The sequence below is a fragment of the Heliangelus exortis genome, chromosome 4 (genome assembly GCF_036169615.1).
Source record: "Heliangelus exortis chromosome 4, bHelExo1.hap1, whole genome shotgun sequence".
Taxonomy (NCBI): domain Eukaryota; kingdom Metazoa; phylum Chordata; class Aves; order Apodiformes; family Trochilidae; genus Heliangelus; species Heliangelus exortis.
In genome coordinates this window covers 2,604,436-2,627,464 of record NC_092425.1, presented here as the reverse complement: position 1 = coordinate 2,627,464, position 23,029 = coordinate 2,604,436, and the positions used below count along the sequence as shown (strand labels likewise).

Below are 23,029 nucleotides of genomic sequence, written 5' to 3'. Positions count from 1 at the left end.
TTTTCATAGCTGCCCAAATTCTGATACCTCAGTAATGTGAAACAATAGGTTACTCTGGTTCCATGAGTGCTCCCTTCTGGCCAGACTGGGGGATGCTGGTGATACCTGGGTCTAAGAGAAAAAAAAAATCTACCACAAGTTCTATAATCTCTTTTAGTAACACAAACTTTTATCTATTTACAACTCTTGACAGACCTCTGGCTGGACACAACACTAAGTAATGGTCATGGCCTCAGGAACAGCTAGAAAAGAACAGAACTAAGCTGACAGATTGAAAGTTGAACAGGATTTTGAAATTTGCCAGGTATATTTATAGTGTTTGAAGACTTCTAATATATTGATAGGTAAGGCAGGATGCAAACTAGAAATGCAGCATTTTATCTGAGGCAACTGTTTCCTCTGTTTTGCTAATTTGCACTGATGGTTTTTTTAGTTCACAAGAGAAGGCAGATCTTGGATAGCATATAAAGCTCTTCACTTCTGGAAAAAGTTGTTCAAAAAAAAAAAGGCAGAAACGTATCTATAGGAAAATAGATTTCTTTATTATTGCAATAATTTAAGAGAAGATTCCTTCACCATTTCTGAACAAACAATATTGTCAGAGGAATTGCCAGTAACAGATCATACAGGCACAAGGATTTTCATGGCTGTTTCCTGTTGCAGGTCCTCTTTATGTGTCTGCATTTTTTTAGAAGCTATCTTAAAATGACAGCAGAAGAGAATACTTCAGTGTTTGAAGGAGGTAATGACTCAGTGAAGCCTCCTAAGATGAAAAATCAGAAGGAATAATTCTTCAGTCTGTGGTTGGCACTGAAAAGGTGAATCCTTACCTAAGGATCACCAGTGCCATCCAAGCAGAGGGGAGCTGGTGAGGCACAGAGGTGCCAGAGGGCAGAGCCAAAGACTCTGCTTTTCTTTGGTGTGGACATTTTCTGGGTTCCAGGTTATCAGTGGCAACACTTAAAAACATTCCCTGAATGGAGAAGCACTTGATTTTGAGTGGACCCAGTGCTGGAAATCCTTCTATCTACGTGCTCTTTGTCACAGTGGTTCAAGTAAGTAAAATGCACATTGGAATAAATGCAAGACTGGTTCATTAAACTGCAGCCTGTCCCTGCTTCAATCAAAATAAATTAGTTTTGTCATTAATCAGAATAAGAAAACTCTTAGAATACTGTAACCTTCTCCATGTTAAAGAAATAGCTGCGAAAACATTGCATAGTCTTAGGAATTTGTAGAACAATAATGTAGCTTAATTTCTAGCATTTAAAGCATTATCCTAAAAAAAAAAAGTGTTTGAGAAATTCTAATATGAACTGTTGTAAATCTTCTTAATGTAGAAAGGCTTTAGATTCTAAGAGCATCTCAATTTTTCACATTAAAATTTGTTTTAAAAACAAAAGTTTGTAATGTAATATAAAATAAAACATGAATTTTTGAAATTAAGTAAACGGATCCACCTGGGTACCTAATAAGTACTTTTTGGAGATCCTGAGTTACAAGTACATAATAAAGTCATATAAATTATCCCCCAATATAAAAAATATTAGCATACACTAGGATTCCTTAGGGGCTACTAGGAGTTCCCAAATCCCACAGGAGTTCAGTGAAATGTAGGTGGGCAGCTCCAGCATATTTTATCCTTCATTCCTGGTTACTTCAGGATACTCAGTGAATACTTTAGAGAGCAGCTTTGGAGTACACGTTGAGACACTTTCACAGAGCCTGATTTTTCATGGGGAATGTACCCAACACTCAAAATCAGAGCTCTCCCTGTGACTCAAGCTGAGTTCTCAGAGCTAAGGCTTCAGGACTCTTTTTTTTTTCCTGACTCTTGCCCTTAATTAATTTCACTGTCTGAAACACAAAACTTCATCATTGTGCTTACATGAGTGCATTAAGCCTGTTTAGTACAATTCAGTCATTTCTAAAACTGTCTCAACTATTGCAAAGTACAGATCATCTGCAAAGAAAATATTCTAAGTTGTAAGAAACACTAAAAAGCTTCTTGTCTGCATTGTCTCCATAATCTTAAAATGTAAAAGCCAAAGCAGTGCAAGCTTAGTAGGGTGAAGTGAATTTGCAGTCTTTCAGTTCATTCTTCCAAGCTGATAGATACTCCCTCCCAGAGCTTTTTATTTTCTTTGTTTAACTGAAGGGAAAGATTTCTGTAAAAACAGCTGCATCCATTAATAAATTGGATGGGCATCTTTTTTGCTTGCTATTGAAACAGCAAGATTTAAGTGCATGAAGTGATGTGCAGTTAGGCAAAATAATGCACTGTCTGTTATTACTGCTCACTGGATTGCAGTAGTTCACAGAGTTTCATATAAGAGTTTCTGGATCTCCATCTCAAGAGAACCCAAAAAGTTTCTCTATCTTAGGCATTAATCCAGCACAGATTTCAGGTTCTCATCTCTGTGACCCACTGTGTTCATCTTCTGAGCAAGACCAAGAACTTTTCCTCTTCAGGAAAATAGAAGAAAAATTTGGGGCACTCAAAGAAAATGGAACTAAGTTCATTAGTGTAGAAAAAAATATTGTTTGCATTGACTGCCCTACTTTTCTCATCCTTTCTTTGCTGACAGGATGCCTTTTTCAAGGCTAATTCTCTTCATTGTGAATATTACTGGCTAAATATCATGGGAGAAAAATCTAATTATGTGATTTGTACTTGTAGGTTAACTTTTGACGTAGGACACTTTGACAAAAGAGAAAATTATGGGGTAACAGAAAAGCAAGCTCTTCAGGATGTTAATCAGCATCAAGTCTTCCTGCTAGATGTTTCCTCCCTCAGGTCTTGACAAGGTGACAGCTTTTGGAGGACAGAAGTTCTCAATATCAGAACAGATACCATGGCTTCTGTCAATCACTTGTGAGTTTGCCTTGTTTGCTGCAGATGGTGGGAGATGATTATTCTGTTGACTTCAGAGAAACTGGCTGAGTGGGCCTCTCTGTTCCTAGGCATAGGTCATCTTCCCAAGATAATTAGATGGAATGTATCCTTTCTGACCTTCTGCTTCTGCAAGCCACCATTCTTTGTTGCCACTCAGGTCAGAAAACTTCAGTATCCTAACCTTCTGGTACTCCTGAAGACTCAGTTCCTGATCATTTCTTGCTTGAAATGCATAAACAGCATAGAAGGTCTGAAAAAGGAAAGCCACAAAATAAACCCCCAGTCTGAATTCAGAAATGCAGATACAACTTACACAAATTATTAATAGGAATTCTGCATACAGAAAAGGTGTAAGAATGTGTATGAACCAGTATGCAAGCTGCATGGTTTGCATGGCCAAAGTAAAAATTGTAGGATCTGAGGAATTCTACGTGGAGAGGTAGAAATCAAGCTCTGAGACCTCACCACCTTACTATGCTACTCAGTTTTTCAGCTCAGACCAAGTGGCCTTGGACTGGATGGAGAATTTTTCCAGCAAGGGTTTCTGAGGGAGAAACACCTTTCCTACAGCTCCTGTACTCAAATGTGTCTCGAGTCACTTCTGTCTCCTGCTGATCAGCATTCTCCCAGCTTTTCTGCCAAGTGTAAGTGGAAAAATCCCCCAAGCTGAGCTCTTTTGCAGGTTCCTGCTCCACAGGAGAACCTTGAGGTGCTGGATGTGGCACGGAGTGATGTGTTTTCTGAGACAGGAGTGCAATTCCTGGTTTTACTGATTAACTTTTCCTACATCACAGCTATTTAAGAATGACAGAGAAGAGAGGATAACGCATTCCCATGTCATACTGACAGATTAGTGCCAGTCTTTCTGGTGCAAAAGGAAACCATTTAAATTATAAGCAGTATAATCCCAGAGCTGAAAGAGGAAAAACCAGAAGACAGGCTCAGTGGGTATCATACTTACATGCTGATCATCTCTATCCTGAAGAGCATCAGTCTCTGTGCCACTAGCTGGGGGATTTTCACAGAAGTGAAGTGAGGAGCTGCTGTCACTCTTCTTATGCCCACGACTTCGTGTGCTGCTGTCAGCAGAGGTCCGTGAAGACACAAAGAGGCTGATATTATCAAAATCATCATCACTGAAGCCATTTTCTGCTACATCCTTCTGTGCTTTGGCTGGATTGTAAGGCCTCAGGAAGGAGGAATACACATATCCTTTGAGGTCTGAATAGCAGAATAAAGAAAGAAAGTAAGCAAACAGCAAAATACTGCTGGAACTCTTTCAAACCCAACCATTTTATGCAGCTGTGCACATAACAGAGGCAAACAGATGAGTGAAAAGAAATCAGTATCCCAAAGGGAAGGTGGTATTGGGATGCTTGTGCAGAGAACTTACTTCCTGTGTCAACAAGCCATCTGCTTGTGCTTCCAAAGGGGTCCTTTTGCTCCACAACAGCCACCAGTTCTCCTTCATGTAAATCAATATCCAGCTCCTGCGTGGCATTGCACTTGCGCTTTGCTTGGTGCAACACCTCTGTGCTGTAGGTAGACAGCAGCTTCCACCTGTGCTCTTCTGTTTGGCGTGGGGATTCGAGCTGAAACACAAAAAAACCCCAAACAAATGAACCCAATTATGCAGTGGGAAGAATGCTGAGGCCGTTTCTGGAACAAGACAGATGAATAAAAAGCTGCGTGTGGCAACCGACTCTGTTTTTACACACAGCCCAAGGAGTTCCTGAGGCAGCTGTGTGTAACCAAACTTGTGTGCAGCAGACCTGTCCAACTGCTAGAGCAAAAGGTGAGCAATAAAGGGCAGATTTTAAAGAAATGTAGGAATTGCACTAATTAAACACCTCTTAGTCCGTCCTCTGCTCTCAAAGAGTGGCGTTCTATATGTGAACTGTCACTTGCTTAACTGTATTTCCATAGCAATGATCTTGGAATCCCCATGTAATATCACAGAAAAAAGCCATAAAAAAATCAGCTGAAGTGTGCCAGGGTCACCCAACAACTTGCATGATAAGGCATTAGGCAAAAAAAAAAATCCCTGGTACCCAAAGAGTTTCCTTTTTGTGTGAAATACCCTTGCTAAGTAAAGACGAAGTGCCACCAGCTCCTGGAAGCATATTCCTGTATGTCTGCACTTGGGTTTTATTTATTTATTAAATTTATTTACTTATTTATGCAAGGTAGACTCCTAAAAGCTCTGGAATTGTCTGATAAGATTGGGAACCAGGAGGACAGAGACTTCCTGGTGGGTTTTCTGGTCTGCAGTGGGGCTGTATGTATGTGCATGTGTGTGGAAATGCCTCTACACATAACCACAGCTGAGTATAAGAAAAAAAAAATGTAGTGAATTTGGATCACTGTATGAGTAATTAACAAAAGAAGTAATCAGAGTTTACACATACAACCTTAGAGTTAGCATGTGCTTTATGACCTAAGGGTAACTGGAAGTAATGTCAAGGTGATTTTCAAAAGACTAATATGAAAACAGAGTGAAAAATCTTAATAAGTTACTGGTCAGTGAAACAGCTTCATCCCAAAAACCTGATTCAGATTTCCCATGAAGTAACCAAACCCAAACCTCGAGGTGGCATAAAAATGGATTTGTTTTGAAAGCAATCACAAGAGGATGCTTCATAAACAATTTGAATATGTGGAACTCACCAGAGAAGGGACAGGTTTCTTTTTTTCTAAGCTCAATTTTCTCTCAATAAAGGCTGCACTGGTGTTTTCTTTCACAAAATTCAGCTTGTGAACCTCCTCCATCAACTGATTCTGCACTTCACAGATGCTTGAGGAGGACAGCTGCAAACACAAAGGTGGGTTAGAGCTCATGAACAAAATGGTAGGGAGACTTGAGAGAGCAGATCTGGTTTAATGGGCTGAATGCTAGAAGACAGAAAATCTGACAAGTTACTGTTTTCTGCAGGGCCCATGGGGTGCTTGGGATGAGATGGAAAGAAAAGAAAGTTCCTTGCTTGAAGAAAGTTGCTAATGGTTGCTATTAGATTTAAAAGGCATATTGATTTAAATTAAATCACTAAAAATATTTTAAGCAGTGATGGAAATGAACAGCCTTGCACTTATGCTACTGAGCCACCTGCTTTCAGATGCAAATGTGCATCTCAGCAGCTCTCAGTGGCCAATGTGCTGTGAGGCCTGGAGTAGTTTACTCTACAGCTGTGTTTGTGCAACTGGGTGCTGCCACTAGGTTAAAAATCCTTGGGTAAGCTGAAGCTCTGTCTGTGGTGCTAGATAAGTGGGTTTGGTCTATGCATAACCCCACATCTATTTGCTGATGTAAACAGAAAAAGAAAGTAATTTTGTAGGCAGATCCTCACAGAAAACAATGCTCAACACAACAGCTTTCAAAACATGAAATGTTCAAATTACAGGGATGCAATTTCTTCGTGTGGGAAAAGCTTTCATTTTCCCATTACACTGTGCAGCTCTGTGTTTTTTGATCCTGACCTTGCTCTCTTAATTTTTCTTCTGCCCCTGATGATAAAGAGCTGTGTTGAAGCCTTGACAAAAAGGAATCCTCCAGAACTGCCTGGATACCATTTGTTTTTTGCATAGGCCTTTGCTCCTGTTCAGGAGAATGGATTTAGAGCTGTGGAAGGCATTGTTGCAGCTGTGTTTCTGTGGCAGTTCAAGTCCCTCTAGGCAAAATTACAACAAAACTGAAACACTGATTCTTGTACAAACTAAGAATAATATCTCAACTTTAATTTTCAGGTAATTATCATGGTGCCCAGAAAGAGTAGAGTGGGCTGGAGGAACTAGATCTTTATATTTTTGGCTAGACAAAGCTATTCCTTCCTGCCTGCAGGATGTTCTGCAGCATATTTGGAGTAAAAAGCCATTTGCTTTTCATAGAAATTATTTAATCAGGTTTCCTGACCTGCTTCTCTTTTGCAGTCATCTGTCAGTCTGCAGGTCTAGCAGTAGTATGTTCATGTATTTTCTTAGAATTTCTCTTCCTGCATTTTCTGGGCTTTTTCAGAGTAGACATTAAGAAACAAAGACTAATATGCTAGCAGCTGGCTCCTTTTTGCCTTACTGTAATGTTCTTGCCATTACTGTCACTGGAACAGCTGGAACAGCTGCATCAGGATCATTCTCAATGAAAAGTCCAGGCCAGACAAAACTTAAGCTCAGAATTAAACTTTGCTGAGCTTGCAAGGGAAAAAAACGAACCCAAACCCAACTGCCCAGCAGAACAAACACAATCAGTGTAGCATGCAGGGGTGTGTCCTACAATTCTCAAGCCAAACCATATGGAAAAAAAAAAAAAAGACAAAGGCAGAGCTACACTTGTTTCTGATGTACTTACTGGAACAGGTACCACCACAGCAGAATTTGACTGAAGTGCTGCACACATAATATTCCTGAGGAGGGTGATGAAGCAATGAAGGCAGTTCAACACAATCCTTTTGGCTGCTCTGTTGAACACTTGAAGTTCTTCCACCAGCTGGGCATTTAGAGCCTCATAGTCTTTCTTTGCCAGGTCCAGCTCTTCCCCTGGTGACCTCTGCAGGCAGGAGTTGTAGTCCAGCAGCTTGTCATAGCGCTTCTGGATGAGCTTCTGGGGGCCTGAAAACAAGGCCTGCAGTGCTGAGAGAGGAGCCAGAACAAGCTTGTCCAGCTGAGCCATCTGGAAAGGTAGAAAACAGACCTCCTTTAGGCATACAATTCTTCAGACCTAGTTATAGGTTGAGCCTGTGAAGCAATCTGTGCATGGCTCTTCACCAAGCATTGCTGCCAGAGGTAGCTTCAGGCAGGGACTTGGCGTCCCCTTCTTAACACTGCAAAGGAGAGGTTAACAGGTTTTTAGTTTAAAGTGTCTGGTTGGTCACTTGGAGCATGCAGCCTGGGGTATTGTCCTTAGTGTGTCACCACCAGGCAAGTATTGGTGAAGTGTTTCAATAAAACTGGGACTTCCATAGCTGGAAGGACCAAGACAAAGTCTGGAGGCAACAAGGTCTTGTGAAATGGCAGTATTGCAGTCTTGAATGCTACCAAAGATTTTTTTTTTTATTTTTTTTTTCCCCTCTGGAAACAGCTGTAACTCAATTCCTGTTTAAGCAAACACAAACAATCACTTGATTTGATTAAATTATGTTATGCTTGTTGGTTTTATCTCTCGTAATCAACAAAATTAGACACCTGGTAAAAACCCAACATCTTTCTCAGAGTTTTCCATTAGCGTCTAATTGTCTCAAGGGATTAATATTGCATGAAATAAAATTTATTTTTGTGAGTCACTTGCTCAAATACAGCACAGGCTGGTAGTGAGTGAAACTCATCATCTTAAAGCTCTTGGACGTTCTCTGTGAATTAAGTTGCTGGGCTGAATGTGAGAATAAAAGAGCAGCTGTTCCTCTGTTCTCAATAACACACCACAGTTGAAGACATATCCATTTTAGCACCAAAATTGCTTGCCCAAAGCCAAGACAGCACTGGCTCGATAGTTCCTACTTTATTTCCTATTTTTTTATTTCTAAAACTGCAAATGTTGGGTAACAAAAGCAGTAGAGCAAAGATTCTGCTGCTTTTGTTTGAAGCTCAGGTAAAATGTGCAAATTTAGCACAAAAATTTCAATTTAAATCCAGGAATTCAGCTTGAGAAGTTTCCTTTAGCTCTTCCTAGGGAAAACACAGTGCATTTACATTGAGTTTTGTCTTCTTTCATACAGAAACTCAATCATAAAAAACCCCTCAGCTTTGCCAATGGATTCCTGAGGGTTTTTGCTCTTTCCTGTCCTGAGTCTTCTTCCCATACACCTGTTTTCTCACACACACTGAGCTGTGTAACGCTGGATGTTGCATCAACTTACAAGGTCTTCACAGAGATTTGCAGAGTTGTTCTGTTTTTTCAAAGAATCATTGGCTTCATCTTTGTCCTGCAAGATTTCCTGAAGCCCAGTTATATTCTGTGCAGCCAGATGAATGGAATCCTAAAGAGAAGATGGTATGAAGATGAAAGTTTTATTACAGTCTATTCTAATATGCTGCTTTCACTCATGCAGATTCTGCAATAGTACTGATGGAATCAGAAATGTTTTCAGTCTCTGGCATTCATGCTGTTTATTGTGATAATATTTCCCTATGTTTTGTCTATTTTCAAAATAAAACTACTTAACAACACAAGGTAGCAACAGGATAAAGGAATGAGTCCTAACATCCATCTTTTAGTGCATTTTCATTCACATGGCTGCAATTCAGTTCTCCCCTCAGCAGCAGAGGTCATTTTAGTGTTGTGCTGTAGGCAGAACTGCTTAGAGTTAATAGGGTGTTGCCTATCCAGTGGCAGAAATGTGTGTTAAACAGCTTATGGACATTGTTTGTGGCCACAGTTTTTCCAGAAAAGGCTTGTACCCACCTTTAGGTGTTGTGAGGAGAGTGAAATGTTCTTCACACACAATTTCACAGTCTTCTCTAAACTTCGAAACAACTTTTCTTCCTTATTAAAAGTTTGATCTTTTACCTAAAATAGAGGTTTGCACTGTTATTTTGGCAGCTTAAAGGAGCCTGCCTAATGAAAGGACTGCCCAGAGTGCTGCTAAAAAACCCAAAACCTGCCCTGAACTCCTCCCTTTGAAAATATAACAGATTGACCCTTAATTCTCCCAATCTCCAGTTTTAATCCAAGAAAACTCAAAGGCACGAGGCAACCCAACAGATGATTTCATGTTTAATCCTTGTGAAAACAGGGAGCTGCCTTATTGTAGGCACACCTTACGTATGCCAAAAAAAAATAAATCTTCTGTGCCTTGTTTCTCAGATTCAGGAAACAATGGTTAAAACTGTACAATATTTTTAAGTTTTGGCCAAACTTTCCTGGGTGCTCACTTGTGGGTGCTGGGGAGATTTCCCCCAGGCAGGCTGTAGATGGAGCTCTTACCTCTAGAGCAGCTCCAGCTCTTCAGCTAGAAACCTCAGCAGCTGGGAATAAGCTTGTACTACTTTTTCAGACTAAATGAAAAAAAAAAAATAAAACGGACCTGAAAATATATTTATTTCTGCTTGCCTTTTACATGAGGAATTTTTGAGGAATCTTAGGTCTCGCTTTTGGTGGCCTTGCTGTAAGGGTCACAGCATGTTTCAGAGATGTTAATTGGGAACTTTCTTAGTCTAATTATGCAGGAGAAAGGTCTGAATCTTTTAACAGATATATCCGGATTCTAATATGATTCTATAATGTTTTAAGCTTAATTAAAAAACAAAAGAAAACAAATCCCCAGAAACCATAAGGCTCTACAGGAAAAAAAAGAAAAGAAATATCACATCTGCTCTGAATCAAATTTAACTCCCTGTTTTTCTCTGATTTTATAGCCTTGCCAGTGTTCCATTCTGAATTTAAAAATTTCCACTGTGCAAATAAATGAACAGAAAAAAATAAATGTAGGTAGTTTGCACCAGAGAAAGGGGGAAACCACTGAATAAAAACAAAGCAGGAAAAAACAGCACGTATCCTGTAAAGTCACATCTAGAAAGGCAAGTGACCTTGCATAATCAGCCATCTCATGCAGTGAGGTGCACTGAATATAATTTTCAAGGTCAGTTGTAATTGATTTTCTTTGAGATTTAGATTTAAGCTTTCCTGAAAACATCCTGCTAGGTTTTGAATTACCACCTCAAAATTAGGAAGGAGAGCTTTATTGTTGGCCACCCAACACCCATTGGACTGATCACAGGGCTCTTTGCCTCAGGTATTTCTGATAGTTCCAGGTCCTTACACACGTGGAGACAAACCCCAGGACCTTTCTGAATCAGAAGTATTCTTCACCTCCCCTGGCAGATTCAGAACCTGAATGTTATGATGCAGAGCAGGATGGACCAAACACGTTCTCAGCACTGACAATAACTACTGGCAGTCTGTCCATTTAAATCTGATCTCAGGCTGAGTTTCACAAAACTACTGGTCACTTCACCTCTGCTGTAAATGAGAAGTTTGACAAACTCTTAAATAAAAAAAAAAGGCAAAGGTGGAGGACACATTTAAGCTGTTTTCTATTTCAATCACAAAAGATCTTTCCTGTGCTCCGCGGCAGTCAGAAAATTACTTTATAAATGATGAGGGGAAAAAAAAAAAAGCAGCACCACAAACTCCATTTCCAACATGTTTTTAAAAATGCCCAGTGCCAAACCAGAACTGGAGCTGTCACTGCAAATCTGCAGTTGGCTGAATAAGTACCTGAGGTTCTCCCCCTGTCAGTATTTTCAGGTGGCTGGTCACCCTCTTGGATTTCTTGCTAATGGAGTGGATATTCAGTCGGGAAAACTTTTCTTTAAGGGTTTCATCATCATCATTCCTCTTATACTTCAGCACTGCAGACAGAGAATTTCATGACACTAATAATCTGTATTCACAGGGCTTTTCACAGGGACGGGCACACAAATATGAAACCATTTGAGAGCAGACACTTTGATGTCACTTGCTGTAATCTTGTGAAAGTACTTGAGATGATGAAAACCCTGTTATCAATGCCAGCCTTGGGAAGAGTGAAGTTGGGGCTTCAGCATGGCAAGTCTGTAAAAATTGCTATCACTGCATCTTAATTATTTTCAGTGTTTGCAACTGCATTACAGACAATGAACATGGATATTCCTTGAATTCCTTCACCATTTTCTTATTTCTGGAGTTAGCAGGCAGATGACATAGCTAGCTGAGGACAAGTGACATCAAGGCATCTGTTACCTTCTGAAACCCAGCATATTACACAACTTGGGTAGCACCAGCCAGAACTGTTGTAGGGATATGACTGAGTTGAAATCTCTCTTGTAATTGCCAGGCCAAACCTACTAAGCTAGAAGAATTTACTGTGTCTTTTTCTTACCCAGATCTTTCCTCCTTTTAAGTTCATTAATGTTCACATTAATGGTTTTCATAGCAAAAAGGGCATCTTGTAGCACCTTGTGGTCAGGGTGAGAAGCAGGAGTTGAATTCAAGAGTTCACAGAGTAACAAGGGATATTTCATCACCCGTTGCACTGGTTTGATCATCAGGGATCCCATGTCCATTAGATTTGGCTTTCCTCTAGAACATATATTAAAAAAAATAGTCACATAAGGAGACATTCCTTGAAGACAGAAACTTATTTCTGTCTAGTCACTGAAGCTGCTGCCTTTTGTGTCCTTCACTTGAGTTTCCAACTACAGAAAATATCAAAAGCAGAGCAATACTTTGCACTGAGTCATTGAAGTGCAATTACCACGAGTCAAAAAACCAAGACACATCTGTCAGGGAACATGGACCCTGGTAAATGAAACCTTCCTCTCACCCCCTCAATGAGAAGCACATCCCAGGTCTGAGTTTTCTGTATTTTCAGCAATCTGCCAGACTATTGCTTAGACATGACCTCTGAAATGGTCCCACTCAGTCTGAGGGTGCATGTGGTACAACTTACACACCGCAACACCCAGGAAGGGAGATGTAGGGGGAAGAATGAGGAAGAGGAAGGTTAAGAAATGCATATGAATGGTGCTAGAACATCCTGCTCTGGCCTCCCAGCTTCCAAATTGCAACATCTCTGCTGTGCCTGTTGACTGCTGCATCCCTTCTCACAACAGCTCTCACCTTGTCACAATGACCCCTAAATTTTACTGTCTTCTACCTGAGGTTTTTTTTTGCTGGATGTTTTTTTATTTCTAACCATGTCTGAGCTTCCAGGGGCTGCCAGATCTGGCCTGGGGAACTGCTGCACATACAGGATGTCCACCCAGGCTTGATCCAACCTGCTGGAAGTCACCTGGGGTGGCAGAAGGATTAGGGGAGGGAAGTCATAGAATCATACAATGGTTTGGGTTGGAAGGGACCTTACAGCTCATCCAGTTCCAACCCCCTGCATGGGCAGGAACACCTCCCACCAGCCCAGGGTGCTCCAAGCCCCATCCAACCTTGGACACTGCCAGGGATGGGGCAGCCACAACTTCTCTGGGAAACCTGGGCCAGGGTCTCCAACCACCCTCACAGGGAAGAATTTCTTCCTCATGTCCAACCTCCCCTCTTCAAGTCTGAAACCATTTCCCCTTGTCCTCCTTACTATATACTCATCTAAAAAGCCCTACCCCAGCTTTCCTTTAGGCCCCCTTCAGATATTGGAGTCTTGCTACAAGGTCACCTTAGAGCCTCCTCTTCCTGAGGCTGGAAGTCACAGCAGTGTGAGGGGCAGTAACACAGAGCAAGCTTTCCACTGGCATGCCCAAAAAGGCTGCTTGGGAGGGGAAAAGGCTGTTGGAGGTTAACCATGCAAGAGTTAACACTGGGTGAGGAAAGATTTCTGCACGTGGAATAACACAATATAGAAAGAAAGTACAAAATCCAGGGAACAACCACTCAGGTTTGCAGGCTGACATCTATTGTTTTGTGCAGCATGAAGGGTATAGGAGGGGAAAAAACCCAACACATTCATTCCCACTTTCATATGTATAAAAAGTACAAGAGCCAATCCTGACTGTGGACTAATTAACTAACAATTTGAATGCCTTTGAGAAGAGACATCTGCATATTTAAACCATCTCTCTCACAGGCATTATCTGTAAAAAAGTTATGCATGAAAAGAATTAACAGTAGATGCCTTTTAAGGCTTCTTGATGTCCCAAAACCTTCTCATCATTTCAATCCCCCTCATTTCCCCTGTATCCTACATTAAATATAGGGAGCTATTTCCCCTCCTTTCAGCTTCTGGCAGCAATAATGAAGAAAGAGGAAAAAAAAAAATCCGAAATTGTTATTGTTTTCTCTGAAAAGCCCCATGAATGCAAATCTACAAAAGCTGCCTCATGAATGGAGAAAATCTTCAAGTGTCTTCTCTTTATACAGTTGCACTTTGGACAGCTGCCCGGGTGATAAACAGCCCCTCTGTTCCCATATCTGCATGACACAGCCTCGCAATCTGGCGGGAGAGATAGTAGGTTTGTTATGAGATAATGACTCCCTGGGGCACTAAATGCCACCAAGTTCAACTCATCTCATTCTCCCCAGGAAGATGAGCTGATGAGAGCCACTCTCCCAGGACAGGTCCCCTCTGCAGTGGCCCCCAAAAGGAGGCACCGGGCCGGCGGGCAGGACGCGGCCCCGACACGCGACCACAACAGGGGACAAGGGCTCATCACATCTATTGTGCAGAAAATTAAGTTGATTAATTCGTTTGTGAGGCTACTTCTGCCTTTCCCCTCCATGTTATTGTGAATTGAGCAAGTTCTAGGTCTTGTGTAGCCACACTGGTCTCATCACAAATTATTACCCAAATTATACGCTGTTGGCTTCGCTGCAGAGAGCTTCAGCTTCGTATCCTCCCTCCTCCCAACCCAAGTCACAAACACAGAAATATTCCCTCCTGTTTAAAAACCACGTGGTGGTGAGCCAGGCAGAGACAGGGGATTTGGGATCTAGTTTTGTTTGCTCTTATTACCCAACCACCAGGCCCTGTGGGAAGCTCAATGGGCAGCAGGGTACAGCAGGGCTGGGGGCAGTGTCATGTTCAGCTTGGCAGGTTCAGGTTGCAGCACGACTTCAAAGTCTCAGGCTTCGTGCTTTGCCATGCACCAGCTCATTTTAGTAAAAGAAAAGACAGGCAAAATAATTCCCTGTGCTGTAAGACCCTCGTGCAAAGCCAGGGAATTCACTGAGGCTGCACAGTTGTTAAGCCAAGCAGAATTTAACCTACCAAGCTGCTAGCAAAGGGCAGCACTGTCTGGTATTTGTGTAATTGTTTTCTTGATCATGCTTGAATGAAAAGCAATCTGGGAGCACCAACTATCACAGATGGTTTGAGGTGAGTAACACTGTATTTTTTTTCCAGCTCAACATTAACAAGATTTTTTGGGGGGCACAGTCCTGCCCAAGGGTTGCTGAGACTCTGCAGTCTGTAAGATGAACAGAATTTGGGGTAACAGTGTATTTTTTTCCAGCTCAACATTAACATTTTTTGTGGCATAGTCCTGCCCGAGGGTTGCTGAGACTCTGCAGTCTCTAAGGTGAGCTGCAGGGGATGGCATTTCTGAGAGAGGAAGGCAAACACCCTCACACCATCTGGGGTAGCCAAGCTCAGGAACAGTCCTGCAGCTAAACCTGGCTCACTGCACTCTGCACAGCTTTGTAAGAGCCAGTTTAAACTCAGAAAGTGAGTTGTTGTATCCTACACTCTGCCAGAAAATGTTTGAAGGGAGAAACTGGGCATTCCTTGCTGACAGTGCTATGCAAAGCAGAGCAGCCAGTCTGGTGCTACTTCTATATCCATGGTTGTCTCACTTTATCTTATTGTGAATCTCTGGATTTTTTGCTCCTCTTGAAGCCCTGCTCCTTGGGAGACAGCAATATGTAACAATGTCCCACATCAAGCCAAAATGAAGAAAAACTGTTTCCTATCCTAGATTAAAGCTTGAAAACCCCAAGTGTAGAATTGCAACATGCAAATCATTCAAAGTGTATTTTCTGGGCTTATTGACTGACTGATTAACAAATTCTCTGACTTTACAGATGTTCCTCTCCTAGCAATGCAGAGCACACTTGCTCTTTTCTCTCTTACCATTTCTGTCTAGGGTAGCATTAATCCAGCTAACCTCTCCTCTGGCCTCTCCCTGCAGGTAGCTTCAAGAGATGCTGCATTTCAGCAATCCCAACCTGCTGGATGTCCAGAAACTGCAACTGTGATAAACCCTCCCTTATAGCTTTTTAAAGAGGTTACATTTGGCACAGAAGTCCCTGAACTGCAAGTTATTGGTGGCTGGGTGAGTATTCTGGCAAAGGGCTGCAAGGGGCTTGTCCTCTCCTGATATTCTTCTAGCCAGAGGGAATATCTTGGTGGATTTATCATATAGGACTACCAAAGGGGTCATCACTTTAGAAATAGCTTTACCTGTGAACCTAACATATCTTGTGGCCTATGAAAAATTCTTTTAAGAGTCTCTGCATTTCAAAGGCTGACACTATTGACAAAGAGCTCTTGTGGACCTCAGACTGCTATGCACATTCAGAAGACAGCAAGGTGATAATGAAGGGCTCCAAATGAACTGGCAACCAAAATAAGTAGCTTCATAAACCACAAGTTTTGAAAAGATACTGCAAAGCTAATGCAGTGGTAATTAGAAAGCTGGACAGGCTTAGGGAAATTATAACTGAGTCTTTATCACACTTGCCCTGGAAAAATCTATGGGTTATACTGACACTTGTGTTCTTAAAATTTCCATGTGTACAATTTTAAGCATATTGAAGATAACTTAAAGACATTTTAAAGTTTATTTTACATGTAAGAAAGGCATAGTACTTACTCTTCCTCATATTTCTTCCTGCAAAAGAGAAGAAAACAAAACATAAGTTAGATTCCTCCCAGATCAGAGGCCAAATTCTCAGATACACTTCAGTGACACAGAGTGGTCATAATTGACCACCTGAATTAGGTTTATGGCTGCCATGTGTCAGCAGAACTGCACAAAACAGCCAGAGTATGCTGGTGAATCTAGCCCTCTATCTTTTTGAAAGGACAGCCCCAAAATGAGAATGAGTTGTCAGAAACCTGGCTTTGGCTGTGGGACCCAGCCAATGCTGTTAAAAAAAGAAAGTTTGGGTCACTGTGCTAACAGCAGTAAGTAACATTGAGTTCTTTACACAAAAGGTAAAATTAACCATTTTTATACTTTACATGCATACCCTTCTGCTCCCCTTTAAATAGAAAAGTATTTCTAAATGAGAAATACACTTCAGCCTTTTAGGATATAGAATAAATGGAGCTGTGAAGTTTTTTGTAGGCAACACATTGACTGGGAACTCTTCAGTGTAGGATGGTGTTGATACATATACACTGAAAGCAGCAGGGATGTACAGCTGTAGTCTGGAAGCACACAAACATGCACAGAGGATGTTTTGCTCATGGTAGGAAATCACTCCAATGTCAGGGAACCCAAATGTCACTCCATCCCTGCAGCAGCCTTCCCTGACATCACACTGTCAGCTTTTTGACTCCCTGCACTCTTACCTCCTTGCCCACCAGTCCCTAACTGAGCATCTGGAAAGCTGATGCTTTCACTGCTTCTGCACTGTCAGCACTGTGTGTGTGATTATGAAGTCCCTCTGCCTCTGGAATAGTTGACCCAGCTACTTCAGGCTGAAAGCAGAGCAGGTAGTTGCCAGCATCCTTTCATTTTTACCAGCTGCATTTCTTTGGCTAAGCTGGCAAACAACAGCCCCAGTTTGCATAATTGCTGCTGCTGAAACACAGAACTCTCCAGCATTTGGATTTGCACATGTCTCCAAGGCAAGCACCTACATTTTAGGATGGAGTTTCTCCTCTTCAGTCAACAGGAGAAACAGGAATCTCACGTGGCTAATTAAATCTGATTTGTCTGTACAGATGTGCAGAGTGCCACTCTCTATTTGCTCCTAATACAAAGCTGTTCTTCATGTGGCAGATATTACTTATCTGAGAAATAGAAGCCCCTACTACCATTAGCACATTCTATTTTTTTTAAAAAAGAAAAATTATTTAAGAAGTAAACGTTTTTCAAGAGTAGTAGTCACCAAGCTCCACATTTATTATGTCTCACAATGGAAAACAGCCTGTAACTTACTTGCTAAAAATTCTGCATAGTTTTCTTCCTAAGGCAAGTATTCTTCAATCAGTGTTAGCAGGTTTAGGTGACACAGCTCTGCATTTCAGTATGTACTTTCAAGCTTTGGTACCTGAACTGTCTGTGGTCTTTGGGCACTGGGAAAAAAACCAGCATGTAGTATAGAGGCACCAGTGCTTTTTTTCATTGGATCCTGTTTAAAGGCTTATCAGGAAAGAACAAGACAAAACAAGGCTTCATTGTGAGGAAGGCTTTGTCACTTCCTGCTAGGAAGGGCTACAATGGCTCAGCACAAAATATCCTTTCTTTTCACAAATCCCAGCTGTGGTGTTGGAACAGGAGTTCCTCTTGCTGGCTCTGCAATTCAAGTGGCAGCATCCATCTTAGCATACACATGGACCTTATCTTTTATCTGTATTTCCTTCCATGCCCCCCTGACTCAGCAGTTGGGATGAGTGAGTGACAGTAGCAGCTTCTCTTGATCAGCCAGAAAAGACTATTGGAGGCATCAGCAAGTCAAACACCCCTTGGGGGAGATACCTGGCCATCCATTAGCCTGAAAGACTGCATTTATATGAAAATCTGGTTCTTTCAACTTCAAGTTGAAAGTTTTTTCAACTTCCCAGGGTAGCTAAAGCCTAAATACCTTGCACATCTACTTTGTTATGCATTCAATAACTGGACGTGTTGCACACACACAAAAAATAAGCCTTATTTTCAACATAAAGCACAAACTTATCTTTTGATTTTGTTAATATTTCCCTCCACTGCTCTTTCCACACTCCACTTAGACAAACTTCCCTTCTCTTAAATCTTAATACACCTCTGCAGGTTGATCACTGACTAGGGTGGGGGTGAAGTATCTGTTGCTGAAGTACACTCCATTACTGGGAGTAATAATGGGCAGCATGGGCCTTTTCCTGGAGCTGGAGCTAAGCTTCTGATCTGACAGACCATGGTGTGTTCCTTCCTGACAGGTCTGTGTGATGCCTGTGGGAAAGTGAGGGGGCAAGGGGATTTCTGAGTGGGAGGAGAATCATTTTCCATGCAGTGGATAAGCTGGTGCCCTCAACCAGGTGTGGGAGGAAGCTGAGCTGGAGGGAGGTTATGGTATTCTGTGGCATTCCCACTTCTTGACACAGTTCCTGAGGGGCTGCTGCTGGAGGCAGTGGCACAAAGCAGCTTCCACTGGTGGGACCTGGCAGCTTGTTCCAATGCTGATTGCTCTCAAATAGCCATATCATGAGGGATCCAGCACCACACAGCCACTCCAGATCCCTGGGGCCCTGCAGTGGGGGCCCAGAAACAGGAGTGCATGTGAATTGTGCTGGTTTTGGGCTATTTTAATTCAAGAGAGAGAATTGCTGAAGATGGGTGCAGCATGTTTCCTAGAAGCTGGGCAAGGTGCTCCCAATAGCCCATGATATGATGCAGCATTTTTTTGGCCAGCATGGGGCACTGAAGCTAAGGGAAGAGCAACCTTTTTTGTGCTACTTTTGGCCATCTTAGAGAGAAAGAAATCTAATCATGGCCCCTGGCTTGTCATCTTTTCATGAAAGCAGCATAAGCCAGGGCTCTCAGCAAGCCTCATAAACCTCCAGATTTACAGGGGACCTTTCATCTACATCCATTTAAAATGTTCCCTGCCAGGCAACCGACTGTGGATGGAAATCATCATTTGAAAAGATCTTACTTTAAGGACTGTACACAGTGTCTTAAATGCTGCTTCAGTTCTTCATCCTTTTCATAGGATTCCAGCATGGTGCGTGCATCATCGTGGCGATAGCAGTAGATTTTATATGTGTCTTCTAGTGGGCCTTTAATCTGCAAGAACACTTCCCCTGTTAAGGAGAAAAACAAAGCGTGTCAAGCCAGACAACAGCATCACAGAAGGAGTTTTATTATTCCACCACATTAGCCGTGAGCTAAAAAGGCTGACTTCCACTTTGCTTCCCTTAGAAACGATCCTGTGTGTTTATGTGCATTATTTATTACGTGTCTTTCTCAGCTGCTCATCTTTGTCATAGCCAGGCACCATTATTTCAGTGTTAATGCACAAAAATTCCCTCAGGAAAAGGCATGAAATCTCTACTGCCCACACTCCTTCATGCACAGCCCCCTCATTCACTGCCCCAGATTAATGCCCCTTCAGTGGAAACCACACAGGAGAGCTCACCTATTAAGGGGAGACCATTTCTGTGTGGTGGTCTGGCAGGAGGGATGAATGTAAGCCTGATAATTTTCCTTTTTGACTTTTTTTTTTTTTTTCTCCAATCAAATATGAACCTAACTGGGTTATAACAGGAATAATGACTCCATCTCCCATTAGCCACTTAACTTTTATCTGTTTTGCAAAATCCTGAAATGGCGGCTGTTATGGATTGGAATAGAGATTTTTCTTCATGTGACAGAGGAACAACCTCCACTCCTCCCCTAATTAAATAAAACCACTGTGGATCACAGCCATTTTTTAAATTGTATTTAGGTTTATATACAACTGAAAGAGGAAAACATTTCTATTTCCCGTCCTCTACACCACCATTTTCCCCTAAAGAACTGTTGTGTATTTCAGAGGCACTAAAGTAGTCCTGCACCCATCTCCCATTTAATTTTGGTGCCTAATTCAGCCTAAAATTCCTGTGTTGGTTGCTGTGTATGTAAGGAATATTATCTGTATGGAGAAGGCAGCTTCATCTCTCCTGCTGAGGTATTAACTTGGTTCTTACACCCTTGCATAGCAGAATGCTGATCAGCATCATTGGGAATGCATGTAGTAAACACCAGAAATGCTGAAAATTCCTGTCTTGGGCATTTCTTGAAAATTGCATCCATGTAGCAACCAGTCCAGTGATTTATAAACATTTCTGCTGAGTAATAGCAATGATTAGAAAAGTTAAAAGCTAGAGACCACGTTAATTGGGATCTCCCCATTCATTTGCAAGGTGAGTGCCAAGCTGCCAGGCATCCTGCATGTTTCATCCTGACCAGAGTGGGCTGTTTCATAATACATTGCATTGAGCTGCTCCATCTTAAAGCAAAAAATGATTCAGTTACCACAGTAACACAGCTCTGGATTTCTTCCCCTAGCAGCCAAGGTTAACTGGGCTGTCTGATGCATGTTGGTTTCAAGGTGCAAATAAAGGAACAAGAGTGACAGAGCTAAGACCACATAAATTCATTTTAGCTGCTGTAAGGCCACAGTCAGAAAAGCACCAGCATCCTGTAGTTAAATGCTCTTTAGCTCTCTGTCTTCATAGAAAGGTTTGGGTTGGAAGGGACCTTAAAGCTCATCCAGTTCCAACCCCCCTGCATGGGCAGGGACACCTCCCACCAGCCCAGGTTGCTCAAGGCCCCATCCAACCTTGGACACTGCCAGGGATGGGGCAGCCACAGCTTCCCTGTGCAACCTGTGCCAGCACCTCACCACCCTTAAAAAATTTCTTCCTAATGCCTAACCAAATCTCCCCTCTTAAAGCCTGAAACCATTTCCCTTTGTCTTCCCACTACACACCCATGTAAAAAGTCCTACACCAGCTCCCTCTTCTCTGTCTTGTGGCTAATGGTAATGCTGATGGCTACCAACACCCACTGCATCCTGAATTTCCCATGAACTCCCTATTCAGACCTTTATTAGCCAGAGGTGTAAGGGGAAACCTTAATAAGCTTTCTCTTGATCCTGCTCCCTGGGTGCCTGGTTCTCAGTGGTGCTGAGCTCTCACAGTTTTCACTGACTTTAAGCAGAGCTCCAGGTGCTTACTGTGCCCCATACTATGCTAAGCCCTCAAGTGAGGTTGCATTTTCAGTAGTAAAAATACAAAATCATTTCAACATGTACTAGAGGCTCGAAATTATAACTCTCTTCTCCAGAATGAAAGAGATGAGCAAGATCTGTTCCCTGATACACTGTGCCACCATGACAGCTACTTTCATTGATGCTCAGTGAGGAGAAAAATCATCTGCTTGATTTCATGGATAAGGCATTTTAAAAGCTGACAGATTTCTTAAGCCTAAAGCCCTTCTTGGCTCTGAGCCATATGGACTGAATGAGATGGGCTTTGGGAGTATCACTGTGGGATCTTCTTTATATGCACCAGAACCAAGCTGTGTTTAGGCACAGCTTTAAAAATTTGGAGTCTTTTGCACACTCTGACAGATGCAAATCTGCCTAATGCCTCTTAAGTGTAGTGGCCATCAGTCTCAAAGAGAAAATCCTAGGAGGGAGGCTTGAGTCACAGAAACAGTTTCTCCCTGTGGCTTTCAGTGATGTGTTCTGTGTGTTCAGCAGTGGGAGAGGCTGGAAGAAGAGGTCTAACAGCTAAACCTCACTATGCCTGAGCTGCCTTCTAAAGTAAGATATTTCAGTGCAAGAAAACCATAAGCATTGAATAGAATGTTTGGTCAGTGTTGTTAAACAGATTCTCAGTCTGCTTCTTCTATATACTGGCATTAACAAGTTGTATACAGGTTATTGAGATCCTGAAGACAAAACTATCACCTTGCTGTACTTCTAGAGGATGATAAACTTACTGCTTATAGTGATGCAATTATCCTCCCTGTGTTAGTCTCAGCCTTTGGAAGCCCATCTCACAGCTCACTTGTCATCTTTTGCCTTGCTATAATTGAGTCAACTTCACGATCCACAATCCATGGTTCTTTCTCTGATTCTGGAGAAATTCACCCAACTAGATGGATGAAATTTACTTCTGGATATGGCAGGAAACTAAAAGGATGATTCTCCTGGCTGTGAGAAGGGCACTTCCTGCTAGAATAGAACATTGCTTATTAAAGGTGTGACTCATCATGAAGCACTTCTGCTGAAACACTGCCAAATAACACAGTTGCATCAAAATATGTTAATCTGTTGCCTTAGCAAACCAGGCTGATACAAGCTAGGATTAATACTTCTCCCAAGCCTCAGGTGCTTTGATGTTTCTTAGTCAAATGGCATCCAATCATTTTTCACCCCTTTGTTTTCAAGAGGGGTCCTTTCTATAACATGGCACCTGTGGTCAGTTTAGGAAGGAAAGAACCTCTCCAACTTCTGAATCATGGCTGGAAGCTTCTTAAACTAATCTGGTTGGCATGGCAAGTTAAGAATTCTCCCCTGGTACCTTCAGGTGGATCACATATTGCCTATGCACTAAAGAAGCTATGGGAGAGCTGATGAGAGGTAACTTGTTAAATTTCTGTGACAGAATCCCAAGTAAATAGATGACAGTCTTAACATTCATAGCCTGATCTGCAGAATGTGTGACTCTTGTGACACATCCAGGGGCAATCAGCTTGCTGAAAATAGCCATGATTCCTACAGACATTCCTACACAGATTGTCACAAATTTCATATTCATTTCACTTCCTTTCCATTTTCCTTTCCTTTCCATTTTCCTTTGCTTTCCACTTTCCTTTCCATTTTCCTTTCCTTTTGCCTTTCCATTTTCCTTTCCTTTTTCATTTTTCCTTTTTCCTCTCCTTTTTCCTTTCCTTTTTCATTTTTCCTTTTTCCTCTCCTTTTTCCTTTCCTTTCCTTTTCCCTTTTCTTTCCTTTTTCCTTCCCTT

The 23,029-nt window shown here is 41.8% G+C and overlaps 1 protein-coding gene across 1 annotated transcript in view; it reads right to left on the bottom strand.

Annotated features, from left to right (window-relative positions):
* Positions 1 to 521: 521 nt before the first annotated feature.
* Positions 522 to 23,029, bottom strand: part of ARHGEF38 (Rho guanine nucleotide exchange factor 38) — a 34,120-nt gene continuing 11,612 nt past the window's right edge. Inside the window, exons 4-14 of the mRNA XM_071742610.1 lie at positions 19,167 to 19,314; positions 16,178 to 16,195; positions 11,743 to 11,942; positions 11,100 to 11,233; positions 9,285 to 9,389; positions 8,740 to 8,859; positions 7,236 to 7,556; positions 5,564 to 5,704; positions 4,290 to 4,488; positions 3,858 to 4,117; positions 522 to 3,146 (exon numbers count right to left, since the gene is read on the bottom strand). Of these exons, the coding sequence (XP_071598711.1) occupies positions 2,961 to 3,146; positions 3,858 to 4,117; positions 4,290 to 4,488; positions 5,564 to 5,704; positions 7,236 to 7,556; positions 8,740 to 8,859; positions 9,285 to 9,389; positions 11,100 to 11,233; positions 11,743 to 11,942; positions 16,178 to 16,195; positions 19,167 to 19,314 (1,832 nt within the window). The 3' untranslated portion in view covers positions 522 to 2,960. The remainder of the gene's footprint in view (positions 3,147 to 3,857; positions 4,118 to 4,289; positions 4,489 to 5,563; positions 5,705 to 7,235; positions 7,557 to 8,739; positions 8,860 to 9,284; positions 9,390 to 11,099; positions 11,234 to 11,742; positions 11,943 to 16,177; positions 16,196 to 19,166; positions 19,315 to 23,029) is intronic.